We start from the raw sequence: 18,086 nt of genomic DNA, 5'->3' as shown, positions 1-18,086 counted from the left end.
TTCACCAGCTTCTCCTGTTTCTTTCCCCGGTTCTCCCATCTAAGCGTAGGTTTGATTTTCGGGATCTCAGAAACCAAAGCACTGTAACTGCCCTGATGTGGTCAGTCACTGACAGTGTTGGATGGGCCCCAGTTCTTTTTCCATTCTGTTGTGGAGTGTGTGGTATTGGGAAACGGGCCATCTCTCACAACTGTCACAGCCGTGGTTGGGTGCTAGTTGAGTGGCTCATGGATGATTTCTGAAAGCAAAATGAAAAACATTCCAAGTCTTAGTAACCCCAGACACGTCATCCATTTCAGCATGTTGATTTCCTAAGTCTCTTTTAACTTGTGAGCATGTATCAACAGAGACGGTTGGTTTGGTTTAACCATGAGCTGCTCTTTATGCCGTGGTTCAAGTGGCACTCCCTAGTACTTTGATTTTGTCATTTTTTTTCCATCTCTTCAATATCTGCAGTACATTCTGGGTGGCTTAAAGGTGCAGTCAACTTTCTTATCGGTCTTCCCCTCCCAACAACAACAGTGATTTCGTTCAGTGCTCTATGATGAATTTTCCATATCTTGAGTGTGGGTCTACCCCTCTGACTCTTTCGTTTAGAGATGGGTTTTTCTGCATCTGCTTGAACAGCGAGGGTGGTTTATCTCATGAGATGGCGTTGGTTTCGTACACCTTGTCATCCATCTACACAAACAAGCCATTTTGTTAGAAGCAGGCCAGCCGGTCTAAGTGCATATGCTAAACCAGATGGATGAAATTAACTTTCATTAAATTAATTTTAAAATTGTTGGTTTCACAATGCTACCAGAATAGTTATGACTTTGGTTTTGTGCCATAGTGGGAATGTAGATCTCAAAGATTGTGTATGGCAGCAGTTTGACCTTGGAATTTTAATTATTAAATTGCCTTCAGGAGGAGCATGTTGAGTTTTTACCAGAGGAAAGATACTCCGGTTCACATATTCATAGAAGCATAAGAATTTTAACCATTTTGAAACAATTCTTTAGAACTAGGACCCAACTGTTCTGGAGCCTGCAGTGACCTGAAGGTTGACCGAAGTGATTGCCTTCCACGCATTTTGGGGCAGTTCTCAACCCGGAGAACTTTTTGACTAATGGGTTTTAAAATTTCATTCCTTCTTTCAGTCATATTTCTTGAGCGCTTACTGGGTGCAGAGCACTGTATTAAGCACTTGGGGAAGTACGGTACAACAATAAACAGACACATACACCACTCACAGTGACCTTACAGTCTAGAGAGACTGTAACTCATGAATAAACTCAAAGCTCATGGGTAAGGGATTTAATTAAGACTAGAGTCAGGTAAAGTGTGTGGTTTTGTAGAAGCTTTGGATGGCTAGGTAGGGTGCTTCTGAAAAGTTGTGAATAATGCAGTGCTCCCTGACGGTGATGTGCCCAAGAAGCGTCAAATATGGGTGTATTTTTTTTTAAATGTATGATAAGAACTTTAAAATGTCATCCAAGACACATACTACGATACAGCCGAGCAGAATCTAATCTTGTGTAATTTTAAGGGGAAATGAGATCCTGTAATTATATATCTGTAATTTATTTGCATATCTGTAGTTTATTCAATGTCCGTCTCCCCCTCTAGGCTGTCAGATTTTTGTGGGCAGGGATTGTGTCTGTTTATTGTATTGTATTGTACTCTCCCAAGTGCTCAGTACAGCGCTCTGCACACAGTAAGTGTTGTATAAATACAATTCACTGACTGACTCTCCGAAACAAGATTTGTAGTGTTGCTTTCCAGAGAGCAGACCCTCCAAGTGAAAACTTCAAAAATTGTGAGTACAAGGGGCTAGTCCTTGTTAAACATAGCAGTTTTCAATCAGAAAAGCAGCATGGCCTAGTGGAAAGAGCCTGAACCTGGGAGTCAGAGGTCCTGGGTTCTAATCCTGGCTCTGCCAGTTGCTTGCTGTGTGGCATTAGGCAAGTCACTTAACTTCTCTCTGCCTCAGTTCTCCTGTTCTCCCTCCTACTTAGACGCTGAGCCCCATGCGGGACAGGGTTTATGTTCCACCTGATTAATGTGTATCTACCCCAGCACTTAGAACAGTGTTTGACACATAGTAAGTAGTCCACACGTACCATTAAAAAAAAAAGGCAACAACACAGATCAGATTCTGGGGTTAAGCAAGTTGGCAATGTCTCTTTAAAGAGTAATCGTCTGTGCATAATATCGTTCATAATTGTCGTGAAAAACCTAGTAGTGTTTCCAAGGCTGAATGGCCTCGTGGAAATAGTACAGGCCGGAGACACAGATGACCTGGATTCTGATCCCCGCTCTGCCACTTGCCAGCTGTGTTACCTTGATCAGGTCACTTGGCCTCTCTTTGCCTCCATTTTCTCAACTATAAAATGAGGATTTCACACCTGTTCTCACATTGCGTGCCCCTTGTGGGATAGGGATTGTGCCCTACCTGATTAGTGTGGCTTAGTGGTAAGAACACGGGCTTGGAAGTCGGATGTCATGGGTTCTAATCCTGGCTCTGCCGCTTGTCATCTGTGTGACCTTGGGCAAATCGCTTAAATTCTGTGTGCCTCAGTTACCTCATCTGTACAATGGGGATGAAGACTGTGAGCCCCACGTGGGACAGCATGATTATCTTGTGTCTACCCCAGCACTTAAAACAGGGTTTGGCACATAGTAAGCACTTAACAAATACCAACATTATCATTATTATTATTGTTAATTTGTATCTACCCCAGTGCTTAGAACAGTGCTCGACACATAGGAAGTGCTTAACAGATATTATAATTATAATAATAGTGGAAGAATAGTGGAACAGTGGAGTAAAATATGTCCGATTTGGGTGCCCGTGATGATAAATTCAGAGGTTCAAGTGAATGGGAAGGTTTTGGAAGGCATTTGAGGAATCCAGCTCTGAAAAATGTGGTGCAGGCACAAACTACTTTGTTTGGAAGAAGGCTAGATACTTCTAACTCTGGAGATCACAGGGAGGAGCTTAGTGGGAAAAAGTGAAAAAATAAATTCATTCGCTGGGTTCTTTTACGAAACTGTTTGAGGAGAAACTTAAGGAAGACCTTAAGAGGAAAAATTCACCATTCTTACTTCTGATAAAAGAAGGTTCTGTAAAAGTTACAATGGGTTAGATTTTGTGGTAAGAGCGAAAGAAGCAGTTTGCCTCGTGGAATGGCTGATGGGTTTGACCTAATTGGGGTGCTAGGAATTAATCAGGGAAGGCTTGCTGGAGGAAGGAGAATTTTCAGAGGTTTTTAAATACGAGATGTGTGGTCTGTAAGGCTTGGGAGAGGGATGTGTCAAATCAGAGGAGCAGTGTGAGCCAGGGCATGGAGGCGGGAGTATTGAGAACAAGGTTCATTTGCTTGGGCTAGAAAGAGAGTCAGTTTAGGGAGTACCTAGTGAAGAGAACAGGGCTGAGTGGGTGGAGAGATTTGAATAGGCATAATTAATAATTATGGCATTTGTTAAATCCTTAATGTGCTAAGTGTTGGGGTAGATAATAATAATAATGGCATTAGGCATTTATGCAAAGCAGATAATCACATTGGACACACTCCTTGTTCCACCCTGAAGTCCATGGGGCTCTGAAGACAATTATGGAGAGTTTTTGTTCAAAGAGGAGGAACATATAAAGCCAAGAGAGGATTTTGAGGACTGGAGAGATGTGTGCCAAGCAACGTTTCAAGGTGATCCGGGTATCAGTGTGTAATTCACTCAGATTCACTATAGGAGCAGTTATAACTGTGATATTTACTGTTTTTTTTTTTCTTTTTTTCAGAATCCTTAAAATCCTTATCATCCTGTGGTAATTAATTTTATGTCCCTGCATTATGTTTTTTTTTGTGTGTGTATGTGTGTCTGTGTGTGCCAGAAAACCAAAATGATTCAATGTTGGAAGTCGGTGGGAGGATATTTGAGAAAGCCATAAAGAGACTCTCCAGTATTGATGGTCTTCATCAAATTAGCTCCATTATTCCCTCCCTGATGGATTCCAGCTGCTGTGGATACCACAAAGCCTCTTACTTCCTTGCAGTCTTTTATGAAACGGGACTAAACATGCCAATAGATCAAAAGCAGGTAGAGTAGTTAATGGATTTCTGCTTACGTCAATAATCTCCTTTATGTTTTCCGTAGCGGTAATTTACGAGATATATGGCATCATTTGGGAAGAGAGTAGTTAAGGCGTGTGTGCCAGCTGGTAGACATGACCCCCCTCCATCCCAGCTCCCTGCGATGTTTTGAAATCTGTATATAGAAAAGGAACGATGTCCCAGGGATATAGATGAGCCCAGAATTATAATGTCATTATCCGCACACAAGAATGAAAAGAGAGATTGTGTTCTGTTTCTTGGCAGGTAATAAATTGGCATTCCTTGGGGTAACATGAGTACAGGGGAGTCAGAACTGGGGCATCCACAGTAGATTGGCATTGTACCGGGCGCTTGGAGTAAATGCTGAGAGACCATTCCTGTCCTCAAGTCATTTTCATCAGTACTGCAGTACAGCTGCTCATCAACAGTCAAGTAACTTGTTAAAGCCTCGACTGGGTCAGACATCAGATATGAAATAGTCACAGACCCAACATCAACCTGAATCAGTCACCGAAGCCTACACCTAACCCTTAGTCTAACTTTCACCCTCACCTTAACCCAAAGTGGTTTTTCTGGACTTGATTTGGTCCATGAGGGTATTTCCATTTTTGACATCATTCATTCATTCATGCAGTCGTATTTATTGAGCACTTACTGTGTGCAGAGCACTGTACTAAGCGCTTGGGAAGTACAAGTCAGCAACATATGCAGTCCCTACCCAACAACGGGCTCACATCATCAATAATCTACGTTTCAATTCTGGGTCATTAGTTTGATTTTTGACAGTTCGTTGCCACAGTCCTAAACACTAGTGCAGCTGTTGAGGTTTTCCCTTTAGAAGATAAGCAACGGCACTCGGCTTCCCTGGTACTGGGCAGCCTCTCTGAATAACCGCATTTTTGTCGATGCACGTTTTAGGCAGCTTATTTAAATGTTTTAATTAAATTGTTTTCATTCTCCAAAGGGGGCTCAATCTGTCAATTGGGGGTCTGATTTGCAGATTCTGTTTACTTATCTTTGGTTCAGTGCAATCCATACCATGATTTCCTCTACTGAGCATGAATAACTGTGATGGCAATTGGACACGACCTTACCCGCCTTGTGACGGTCCACAGCACAGTCACTATTCTGAGCTTCTGGGAAATGATATTTTTATTGTCCCTGTGGCATTTTGCTGCACCCAGTCAGTTTTCTGATTATGAGATTCAGGACCAAGAATTACTTCAAAACTAACTCATTAAAAATAAGTCTGACCCACCGGCAGTGGTCATCAAAAAGCTTGTCTGAAGCCTTTGATGGTCCACTGTGGGACTCTACCCACCAAACAAGATTTGGTGAGTAATAATAATTTTGGTATTTGTGAAGCACTTACTATGTGCAAAACACTGCTCTAAGCGCCGGGGAGGATACAAGGTGATCACGTTGTCCCATGTGGGACTCACAATCTTAATCCCCATTTTACAGGTGAGGTAACTGAGGCTCAGAGAAGTGAAGTAGCTTACCCAAAGTCACACAGCTGAGAGGCGGCGGAGCTGGGATTTGAACCCATGACCTCTGACTCCAAAGCCCGAGCTCTTGCCACTGAGCCACCCTACGCATCCAGAGGAGATGTAATTAAAGACTTGAAAAAAGAGACCCTCTGTTAACTGTAAGATCCGGCTCTGCCACAACTCTGCTGTGTGACCTTGGGCAAGTCATTTAACTTCTCTGGGCCTCAGTTGCCTCATCTGTAAAATTTGGATTATGAGTTTGAGCCCCATATGGGACAGGGACTGTATCCAACCAGATTAACTTCTCTCTACCCCAGTGCTTAGAACAGTGCTTGGCAGATAGTAGGTCCTTAACAAGTGCAGCTATTATCCTCCTGTAGACCGTAAGCTTCTTGTGGGCAGGGATTATGTCTACCAACTCTTTTGTCCTTTCACAAGTGCTTAGAATAGTAATTTGTACACTAGAAGCACTCAAGAAATACCAGTGATTGATTGAATGACTAAAGAGATTTAGAGATCTACAGGAGGGGAGGCTGCGAATGAGAGGGTGACTTAAGAGCGCCCTTCATTTGTATAAATGAGAAGCTTCATCTGAGAAGCAGCGTGGCTCAGTGGAAAGAGCACGGGCTTGGGAGTCAAAGGTTATGGGTTCTAATCCCGACTCCACCACTGGTCAGCTGTGTGACATTGGGCAAGTCACTTAACTTCACTGTGCCTCAGTTACCTCATCTGTAAAGTGGGGGTTAAGATTGTGAGCCCCATGTGGGACAACCTGATCACCTTGTATCCCCCCAGTGCTTAGAACAGCCCTTCACACATAGTAAGCGCTTAACAAATACCATTATTATTATTATAAAGTCAATTGCTTGGGTAATGATGAGCAGGTGTTTAGTATTTCTACTGACAACAGGGCCAGAGGGAAAAACAAGAATTTAAGCAGGAGAGACTTGAGGAAATATTGCCTAACTGGATGCCTTACCAAGAGATATTTTTAAAAATATATATTTGAGGGCTTTTAGAGAAAATTGTGGACCACTATCTTCTTTGATTGTAGTTTGATTTTTTTTTTAACAGGGGATGCTATACAGTCTGGTTGGTGCTCAAGGGAGTGAGAGACTTTCTGTGATGAATATGGGCTACAAACATTACCAGGGCATTGATAATTACCCAGTAGATTGGGAACTGTCATATGCGTATTACAGCAATATCGCTACAAAGACACCCCTTGATCAACACACTCTACAAGGAGATCAGGTATGATAGCTAGACTTTACCCATCTCTGGGATAAGGCTTTAAAAACTCCCCTTAATTCCTTCAGTATGCCTCTCCAAACAGAGAGGAAACCTTCTTTACCCTCTCCCCACCAAAATTTGCTGCAAAAGGTGTTACCCAGGTAATCTGGAACTTTGACTTTGCACATTATCTGGATCTTTGGAAAAGAGCATGGACAATGGTGGGTATATGACAAGACAAATAGGACCTATTTAATTTTATTTCCCAGAGAGCTTGTAACAGAGACATTTTTAAATGTCTATTTAAAAACAAAAATTGACATCGATTTCCAAAGGGCCCTGAGGCCAGGCAATTAGGAATAACAGATACATTACAATATGAATTCCGTGTTATAACTGTGCTTTTGTAAGGACTGAGAATGCAGGTAATTATAGAGATCAGTGGAATGGAGAAAAGATGAATTTGAATGATTGTAGCACCTTTGCTGAGAGCAAGTTAAACTGGTAAACTGGGAATACCTGAAATTCAATAAGTAGATATAGGGAAAGGGGATTGAATGTTTTCTACTCGGAGTTGGGTTTTCACAGCCCAAAGGTAACGTGCTTCACTCCAAGTATTCTCGGTCAGAGTATGTTTGGAAAAATGGAACAAAGTAGATGAATTCCCTTGACAATAATTGTGGTACTTATTAAGCACTTAGTAGGTGCAGAGTTTTGTGCTAAATTCTGGGTTAGATACAAGATAATCAAATCGGACCCAATCCCCCATCGTACATGGGACTCCCAGTCCAAGAGGGAGGGAACTACCAACGTCCTTACAGAAGATTTTGCTTAAAATGCTGCACCGTTCGACAAGGAGACACATTATATAGTGTACCTCGTTGCTTTCTGTGCGATCAATTCCGCAGAAAAAAATTAAAATGCTTTTGCTGTAGAAAACAATAATCAAGAATTAAATTGACATATGAGCCTTCAAGGAGGTTCATTTCAGAATATAGGCTTCTTGAAAAGCATTGTTGACTCGAGTTTTTAAGTGTCTGTAGTACTAGTATCTTGATTTAAATGCCCCGTTTAAAAATCTATGAAGCCCACCACAAATTAGGAGACAATTAACAGAACAAATATTGGTACAGTAAGTCATTTCCCGATTCTTTTTTTCTGTGTCGTACATGAATGTAAATTCAGGTTCATTTAATTTTGTTCCTTTTAAGCCTTCAATCGTCTCATCACTGTACACACATAGATTTCTGTGGTTTAATTGTAAGCCAAACTGCAACATTTTTTGTGGGTATCTTGGCAATTTTTATTTTCTGAGCTTACAGCTTTTAAAAACATCCCCCATTGTCCTGTCATTTAAAAGTGAGATTAATCCTATCAAGATGCAGCTAAACTTTGTGTATTTCTACTTGGCACTGACAGAATAGTAAATGTTCCTCAAGGCATATTGTATTCATTGGGAATGCATTAATAGTGTACGATGAATGTGTTTAAGTATATAGAGAGATAATTCTTGTGGAAAGAAATTTAATGCCTGAATAAATGAGGTTGCTTGGACCTCGATAGCAGTAGAACTAATATTTTACAATATTAGACTTCAAATTCAGCCTCCTTAAAATTCTACCCTATATTTCGTTTAAAAATGCCATCCAAAGGTTCTCCTGGAACCAAAATAAAATAAACCACCTCTTTCCTCCCCCAATTTTTAGCAAGTATTTGCTCGTGTCTTTAAAAATATGTAAAGGGTAAATTTCAGTCAACAAAAATACACACATTTGAGTGGGAGAAAAATTTTACGGCTGTCCTTCAACTGGTTTTTCTGGTGGGAAACCCTGGCAGGCCTGAAGGAGATTGGTGAAGCATTAGTGTGTAATTAGTATATAATTGTCTCTTGCTATGAATCTTCCAAGTTCTGGGGAAGTGCTGGCCCAAAGACTCAGGAGCAAATGCAGATGCAAACTGGGATATGGGGCTCGCCCAGAGCTTGCCGGAAGCCCATTTTTTCACAGGCTGTTTCTTCTGATACTAAACTAGTCAAGAGGGCTTGTCTTCTGGAGCATTTATCCTGAGCAGTCTGGTCAGGCAACATCAAACAATCGATGAATCCGTGGTATTTACTGAGCGCTTACTCTGTGCAAGAATGCTGCACTTAAGCGCTTGGGAGAGTATAGTACAACAGAGTTGATAGCAAATTCCTGCCCACATCAGAGCTGAGGGTCTAAATGGAGAGGATGTGTCAGAAGCAAACCGACCGTGAAGGATCAATCAATCAATCAATCGTATTTATTGAGCGCTTACTATGTGCAGAGCACTGTACTAAGCGCTTGGGAAGTACAAATTGGCATAGAGACAGTCCCTACCCAACAGTGGGCTCACAGTCTAAAAAAGGATGTTTAGTGTGTGGCATTTAACGGGGGAGCAACGTGCCTCGGAGGGGTGACTTGTTGTCATTTATCACATTGTCCCGAATCCTTTCTATCCATCCCACACGGACTTTGAACACCAGGGTGGTGGGAACAGGCACCTCAGGTTTTCCCCTTTCGCAAACGAAGCACACTTGGAACTATTCTGTTGTATTTTCTCAAGCACTTGAGCACTACTCTGCGCACGAGAAGTGCTCAATAAACCTTATTGATTGATTGGAGCCCAGGTGTGGTATTTGTTAAGTGCTTATTGTGTGCCAGGCAGTGTACTAAGCACTGGGGTGGAGACAAGCAAATCGGGTTGGACACAGTCCCTGTTCCACAGGGGGCTCACCATCTCAATCCCCATTTTACAGATGAGGTACCTCAGGCCCAGAGAAGTGAGGTGACTTGCCCAAGGTCAGACAAGTGACAGAGCGGGATTAGAACCCATGACCTTCCGACTCACGGGCCTCTGCTCTATCCACTGTGCCAGTGTCAATTTTGTTAGTATGTTTGGTTTTGTTCTCTGTCTCCCCTTTTTAGATTGTGAGCCCACTGTTGGGTGGGGACTGTCTCTATATGTTGCCAATTTGTACTTCCCAAGCGCTTAGTACAGTGCTCTGCACACAGTAAGCACTCAATAAATACGATTGATGATGATGATGATGATCTCAGATTCTCTACAGAGCAGATCAGGGTGCCAGATTGCACCCAGTGCACATGCCCACGCAGAAAAATTGTTGCTCTCTAATTTAAGGGACGGGAGGTGGGTTGAACTGGTAGATTCACAGACTTAATGGGGCTTCTATTAATGCCCCTGACCCCAAGTGGGGGAGTTGTCGGATCTAGGTTCCCTTTTGCAGGCCCTCACTCATCCTCTTCACCTTCCTATAAGATGATCAGATTATGGGGAAGAGGAAGGTTGAGGGTGAAGTGGCCCTGTGCCCAGCTGGCAAAATCAGGAAGGGCGTGGAGAGGGCGAGTCGGGATCAGTGTTCGTCAATTCAAGACAAGGCACGCATCGAAGCCTGGAGGTAGCAGGTACAAAACGAATGCAAAGAAACACTTTTCCACTGAGTTCCGGGCAGAAGAAAATGGAATTCATTCCCGCAGGACATTGTGCCCGTAAAAAATACCAGAAAGTTGAGGACGGGTTTGGATAATCATCATCAATCGTATTTATTGAGCGCTTACTATGTGCAGAGCACTGTACTAAGCGCTTGGGAAGTACAAATTGGCAACATATAGAGACAGTCCCTACCCAACAGTGGGATAATCTGTTGGAGACTGAATGTTAGGCTGGTTGGTCACTGGTCTGGCCCAGCAATGGCACTGCTTTTGGTCTTGAGGCCCGTGTCAGCTTAGGCCTGAGTTATCATGGGCCCAGTGGTTGAGCCCCCTAGACTGGAAGCTTGTTGTGGGCAGGGAACATGTCTACCAACTCTGTTATATTGTACTCTCCCAACACTTAGTACAGTGCTCTGCACACAGAAAGCACTCAATAAATATGATTGATTGAGTGATTGAGAGGTTAATTCAGCACAGTGCCAAGAGCCTGGCTAATGTGGTATGTCTTTTGTCATGTCTCCTGGAAAGCTACGATGATTTTGCCAGAGATTTGTGCCCAGGGATCATTTCTCCACCACAGGGCCAGGTTCCCCCTTATTTCTGCATTTATTAGATTCTTTGATCTGTATCTACTCCAGTTTCTCTTGTCTTGCTCTTGTTTCTCACTGATTACATGGATCTTGTTGCTCTCTCAGGCCTCCCTTCCCTTGGCTGTTCAGGAGCTTTTTCAACTGGTTTTTGGTTTTTTTTTGGTTGATTTTTGTTTTTTAATGTTTTAGTAGTTTTACCAAATTGGGCCTGTCCTTCACTATAGGATGAAGCCTTCAATTGCCCTCAAGAAACAGAGCTCTTGGAGTGTAAACTTCTTCTTTTATAAACTGGAGTCAGGGTTTTGAAGTAGAAAATGGAACCTTATGTCCTTACATCCCAGTCAATGTCACATTTCCTTGTTTCTCGGTTGGAGGATGGAGAAGGAGCCGGAACAGCTCTGAGAGCCCAAGAAATCTTCCTTTTTAAATCCTGATCAAGGTGTTCTGACTCTGCAGTGGTACAGCTGTAAAGCAAATAAGGGGAAAAAATGCAGGAAGTTACAGAGAAAATGACCTCTAAGCATGAAATAGATTTAATTATTCATTAATCCTGATTTTCAAGAAAGAAAGGAACTAGAAAACTGATTTTACAAGCACTAATGTGAGCAGCAAGATATAAGCAGGTTCGCTGGTGGTCTGAGAGTGAACACCATCCAGTAATAAAAATAATGATATTTATTAAGGTTTTCTTCTGTGCCAAATGCTAAAGCACTTGTGTTATGCCCTGGGGTGGATACCAGATAATAAAATTGGACACAGACTCTGTCCCACATGGGGCTCACAGTCTAAGAGGGAGGGAGAATAAGCATTTTATTTCCATTTATAAATGAGAAAATGGGCACAGTGAGATTAAGTGACTTGCCTAAGGTCACAGAGCAAAGAAGTAACAGAGCCAGGAGTAGAACCCAAGTCTCTTGACTCCTGGTCCTGTTCTCTTTCCACTAGACCATGCTCCCTCAAATGCCATTTTTACCAGTCTGCATTCTTCTCTCTCATTTTAGGCATATGTAGAAACAATAAGGCTAAAGGATGATGAAATGCTCAAGGTCCAAACCAAAGAAAATGGCGATGTTTTTATGTGGCTGAAGCATGAAGCAACAAGAGGAAATGCGGCGGCTCAGGTAGAGAAAGGCGGGTTATTTTTGTTTGCTCTATTCAACATTGGGCTGTAGTTGGAAGAACTGAGATTTGCTTTCACTGCAATTTGGGGCTGGAATAGAGTGAACACAGCAGGGACAAGGTGGTTTATGGCATTTATTAAGCACCTACTCTGCTCCAAGCACTGTACTAAGCACTTGCTTAGGTCAGTTTGGACACAATCCCTGTCCCACATGAGGCTCGTAATCTGAAGGGAGGAAGAATAGGTATTTTATCCCTATTTTACCAATGAGGAAACTGAGGTACAGAGACATTATGTGATTTGCCCAAGGCCCCACCACAAGGAATCAATCAATCAATCAATCGTATTGAGCGCTTACCGTGTGCAGAGCACTGTACTAAGCGCTGGGATGAAGCTGAGGTTAGAACCCAGGTCTCCTGACTCCCAGTGCCATGCTCTTCCTACTAGGTTATGCTGCCTGTAGTAGGTCAGTCAGATATATTTATTGAGCACTTACTGTGTGCAGAGCACTGTACTAAGCGCTTGGGAGGGTGCGATACAATAAACACACTCCCTGCTCACAATGAGCTTGCAGTCTAGAGGGGGAGACAGACATTAATAGAAATAAATAAAATTAGAGATACGTACATAAGTGCTCGGCACATAGTAAGTGCTTAATAAATACCATTATTCATTCATTCATTCATTCGTATTTATTGAGCACTTACTGTGTGCAGAGCACTGTACTAAGCGCTTGGGAAGAACAAGTTGGCAACATATAGAGACGGTCCCTACCCAACAATGGGCTCACAGTCTAAAAGACTATTTTTGGTTGCTCTATTCAACATTGGGCTGCGGTTGGAAGAACTGAGATTTGCCTTCACTGTGATTTGGGGGTGGAATTCATTCATTGAATCGTATTTATTGAGCACTTACTGTTTGCAGAGCACTGTACTAAGCGCTTGGGAAGTACAAGTTGGCAACATGTAGAGACGGTCCCTACACAACAGTGGGCTCACAGTCTAGAAGAATAGAATAGAGTGGACACAGCAGGGACAAGCTGGTTTATGGCGTTTATTAAGCGCCTGCTCTGCGCCAAGCACTGTACTAGGCACTTGCTTAGGTCAGTTTGGACACAATCGCTGTCCCACATGAGGCTCATAATCTGAAGGGAGGAAATGCTGTGGGGCTGGGAGGGGGGATGAATGAAGGGAGCAAGTCAGGGTGATACAGAAGGGAGTGTGAGCCCACTGTTGGTTAGGGACTGTCTCTATATGTTGCCAACTTGTACTTCCCAAGCGCTTAGTACAGTGCTCTGCACACAGTGAGCGCTCAATAAATACGATTGATGATGATGAGTGGGAGGACAAAGGAAAGGAGGGGTTAGTCAGGGAAGGCCTCTTGGAGGAGATGTGCCTTCAATAAGGCTTTGAAGGTGGCGATGAAGACATGTATGAGAATACGTCCAGAATTGGCCCAAGGGGTGGGCGAAGTGCGGAAGTGGGAGGCTGGCCAGGAAGATGAAAGCAGCAGGGCACCAAAATAGAACAAACTGTTCCACTATCGCCACTCTCAAGGTTTTAATAATGACGGTATTTGTTAAGCGCTTACTATGTGCAAAGCACTGTTCTAAGCGCTGGGGGATACAAGGTGATCAGGTCGTCCCACGCGGGGCTCACAGTCTTAATCCCCATTTTACAGATGAGGGAACTGAGGCTCAGAGAAGTTAAGTGACTTGCCCAAGGTCACACAGCTGACATGTGGCGGAGCCAGGATTCGAACCCATGACCTTTGATTCCAAAGCCCGGGCTCTTTCCACTGAGCCATGCTGCTTCTCTGTTTTGGGTGGGGTGGTAGGGGCGGCGGATCCCGTTGGCTCCCAAACCAATTCCAGCATACAGGCTCCAGCCCCTTCCCCGGCTCAAGGTGGTGGCAATGGATGCTGCCCTGCATTACTGGCTGACAAAGGGGATTGCCTCAGAATTGATTAGTCCCCGGCTACCTGGGAATGGAGTCACTGGTAAGGTGGCTGCTTTGGGCAGCGGGGAAGGAAAAGCTCGGACAAGCAATCAGTGGTATTTATGGAGTGCTTATTCTGTACAGCGCATGGTACGAAGCGATTGAGAGGGTAAAATGCAGTAGGTTGGTACCCACGATCTCTGCTCACGAAGAATTTTGAGCCTAGATGCAGGGATAGACGTGAAAGTAAATTTCAGTTGGGAGAAATGGCAGTGTACAAAGGGCTGTGCGGCTGAGAGTCGGGTTCATCATCATCATCATCATCAATCGTATTTATTGAGCGCTTACTATGTGCAGAGCACTGTACTAAGCGCTTGGGAAGTACAAGTTGGCAACACATAGAGACAGTCCCTACCCAACAGTGGGCTCACAGTCTAAAAGGGGGAGACAGAGAACAAAACCAAACATACTAACAAAATAAAATAAATAGAATAGATATGTACAAATAAATTAAATAAATAAATACATAGAGTAAAAAAAATATGTACAAACATATATACATATATACAGGTGATATACATATATACAGGTTAATATCAAGTGCTTAGAGGGTTTGGGGAATATTAAATGCTTAGTGGGTACAGCCCTGCATCCTTGTGTATTTGTGGGCATTTCAGCCTGACTGGCGGGAGGGTAAGACTGTAAACTCGTTCTGGGAAGGGAACGTGCCTGCTAATTCTGTTGTAGCGTATTCTCCCAAGTGCTTAGTACAGTGCTTTGGACACAGCACTCAATAAATGCCATTGATTGACTGCTAGGAAGTGCAGATAATGAATGAAGACCTGGGAACCTTCCCAAAGCTCTTCTTTTTTAGTTCCTGTTGGAAAGCACCTCCTAGTGGAAAACTTGCTGAGCCTGTTTGCTGGGGGAAGGTAGGGGATTTTCAGAAGCCTGGCATCGCCCGTAGCAAGAGGAGGAAGCCTTTAATAATAAATATTAAGCACTTACTACGTGCAAAGCACTGTTCTAAGCGCTGGGGAGGTTACAGGGTGATCAGGTTGTCCCACGGTGGGGCTCACAGTCTTCATCCCCATTTGACAAATGAGGTACCTGAGGCATAGAGAAGTTAAGTGACTTGCCCAAAGTCACACAGCTGACAATTGGCCGAACTGGGATTTGAACCCATGACCTCTGACTCCAAAGCCCATGCTCCTAATGAAGCAGTCCTAAACCCTTTCCCTTTCTCCGGATGCCTGTCCTCCCACTCCCTCTCGATTGTGAGCCCCCTGTCTGAAACTCTCCATGGAGTCTTTCTAGCACACAGCTCAGCGGATTTGTATGGATTTTTAATCCATACTATTACTGTTGGTTGACTGTTGTGAAGTTTTGGAACTGTTTCCTGCAGACCCCAGTAGTTCTGTGCATGGCAGAATGGTAGGCTTCTCAAATAACCAGAGGTTCCAGCAAAAAAAGTTATTTCAGGTATGGTTTTTCTGTTGAATGGAAAAAAAAATGGGGCTGTGGTACTGTGGTTTTAGCAAGATAGGGCCTTTAAACGTGCTCAGTGACCGTGAGCTTGGTTTCAGATGAGGGAGTATGTATACCACTCTCTCTATGCTTTCTTCAGGCCACGAGGCATTTCTTGCTTTCTAATGGTTCAATCCATTTGACGGAGGGAGTCACCAACTGGACAGTATGTCTGACAAGGTGTTGTCTACAGGCACCAAAAAGCACTGGTTTGAATGGAGATTTCATAAAGTCTGCAGTCCAATCCAGTTTCTGACCATCTTTACTTTGATTTGATTTAAGCAACGGTTGGCCCAGATGCTCTTTTGGGGGCAGCAAGGAGTGGCGAAGAACCCAGAAGCAGCAGTAGAGTGGTATGCAAAAGGGGCCCTGGAAACGGAGGATCCGGCATTAATTTATGATTATGCCATCGTCCTATTCAAGGTAAGACGTGCTGAAAATTTTCAGCTCATCAGACTTGCAGAACAGTTTTCTGTAGGCGTATGTGCAAACAGGGAATACACGTTGGAGAGAATTTTGTATGTGCTTCTGTCACTGACACCGGGACATGATATTTGATCAAAGCTGGAGGCAGAATCCTCCTCCTTCTTACTGCTTGTCAGGTTGCCTGTTTCTAAATGTTTGATGCTTGAGGCAATCTCAGAAATTCCTGAAGAGGTGTGTGGAAGCCAGTATTACAGTCTATACCCCACCTTGGAAGTTAATACCGCCAGCTAATACTGAGAAGCAACGTGGTCTAGTGGAAAGAGCAGGAGCCTGGGAATCAGAGGACCTGTGTTCTAATCCCAGCTCCGCCACCGGTCTGCTGGATGATCTTGGGCAAGTCACTTCACGAAGCAGTGTTGCTCAGTGGAAGGAGCACTGGCTTGGGAGCCAGAGGTCATGGGTTCTAATCCCGGCTCCGCCACTTGTCAGCTGTGTGACTTTGGACAAGTCACTTAATTTCTCTGGGCCTCAGTTACCTCATCTGTAAAATGGGGATTAAGACTGAGCCCCACGTGGGACAACCTGATCACCTTGTATTCCCCCCCAAGCACTTAGAACAGTGCCTCACACATAGTAAGGGCTTAACAAATGCCATCACTATCATTATTATTATTATTATTTTCCGTGCCTCTGTTACCTCATGTTTAAAACAGAGATTAAGACCGTGAGCCCTTTGTAGGATCATCATCATCATCAATCGTATTTATTGAGTGCTTACTATGTGCAGAGCACTGTACTAAGTGCTTGGGAAGTACAAATTGGCAACACATAGAGACAGTCCCTACCCAACAGTGGGCTCACAGTCTAAAAGGGGAGGATATGGACTGCATGCAACCTGATTATCTTGTTTCTATCCCAGTGCTTAGTAATAATAATAATAATGATGGTATTTGTTAAGCACTTACTGTGTGTCAAGTACAGTATCCGGCACCAAGTAAGCACTTAAAAAATACCATCATGAGAAAAAAAAAAAGGTACCTGGCAAAACTCTTATCAAAGTAAGGTGTGTGCAGTGCATCTGTTGGGTATGTATTAGGCCTGTGTCTCGGTAGAGATCTTGGACTCAAGTTCTCAGTCCTGTGCCTTCGGTGAGTTTTTTAGACTTACATTAGATTTAGACTGTGAAAGACAGCACCTAGGTAAAAGAACTTTTTTTTTGATATTTGTTAAGCGCTTACTATGTGCCAGGCACTGTTTTAAGCCCTGGGGTAAATACAGGGTAATCGGGTTGGATACAGTCCCTGTCCCACATAGGGCTCACAGTGTTATGAGGATGATTATTCCACAGGTCACCAACCCCTGGCAAGTATCCTTTGGTGCCACTGTAATGTCAGAATTCTGGGCTAGATGGACCGCTGGTCTATTCCGAAGTGGCAATACTCATAGTAGTAATAATTATGGTACTTTTTAAGTGCACTCTGTGCCAAGCACTGTTCTAAGTGTGAGGGTAGGTACAAGTTAATCGGGTTAGATGCAGTCCTGTCCCACATGGGGCTCACACTCTTAATCCCCACTTTACAGGTGAGGTAATTGAGGCCCAGTGAAGTGATTTGCCCATCCACTAAGCCACGCTGTATAAGCCCGTAGATGTTAAGCCCCTGTAGGAGCCAGGTGTCCAGGGAGAGACACCTTCCCCAGCCATTGGCTATTCTCGTTCAAGGGGTGTTGTGGTGGGGTGTGGGATTCTTTAGCCGAGCCTGGATGGGGCAATATTCAAGCTCCTATTGAAGGCAGAGTTAACATTAAGCAACAACAGAGCTGCTTTCACCATGTCTCCCCCTTCTTGAGAACCTCTGCAACCATCAGGGTTAACTTTTGAGATACCTCCTGCAGCGGCAACTTTGGAGACCTCGGTCCCTCCTTTATATAAGCACCCAGTTTCACTGTTCCGACCACTAGTGAGAGCTACATTAAAAGCACCGGTAATTTATTGGTTACTGACTTTTAAGGGGGATGGTTTATAGGAATTAGCCCAAATCTTATTCAGCAAAAGGTGGGAGAAAACAGAATTGTTTTCATTTCCTCTCTCCACACTCCCGATCACCAAAAGGGTGATCTGAGATCCAATTGAATTTCTGCAGTCACTCCAGGTGAGCCCTTGATAGAGTTGATAAGCATCAATATTAAATGGCCTCGCA

General features: G+C 43.5%; 1 protein-coding gene across 2 annotated transcripts in view; it reads left to right on the top strand.

The window, feature by feature from the left end:
• The window catches only part of SEL1L3 (SEL1L family member 3), an 87,334-nt gene that overhangs the window by 43,710 nt on the left and 25,538 nt on the right, over positions 1-18,086 (top strand). For both annotated transcript variants that reach the window (XM_038752236.1, XM_038752235.1), the window contains exons 10-13: positions 3,875-4,080; positions 6,659-6,838; positions 11,879-11,998; positions 15,745-15,885. In XM_038752236.1, coding sequence (XP_038608164.1) covers positions 3,875-4,080; positions 6,659-6,838; positions 11,879-11,998; positions 15,745-15,885 — 647 coding nt within the window. The remainder of the gene's footprint in view (positions 1-3,874; positions 4,081-6,658; positions 6,839-11,878; positions 11,999-15,744; positions 15,886-18,086) is intronic.

Source organism: Tachyglossus aculeatus, chromosome 10 (genome assembly GCF_015852505.1).
Source record: "Tachyglossus aculeatus isolate mTacAcu1 chromosome 10, mTacAcu1.pri, whole genome shotgun sequence".
NCBI lineage: Eukaryota > Metazoa > Chordata > Mammalia > Monotremata > Tachyglossidae > Tachyglossus > Tachyglossus aculeatus.
The sequence above is the reverse complement of the archived record's forward strand: the minus strand, read 5'-3'. Positions and strand labels throughout refer to the sequence as shown.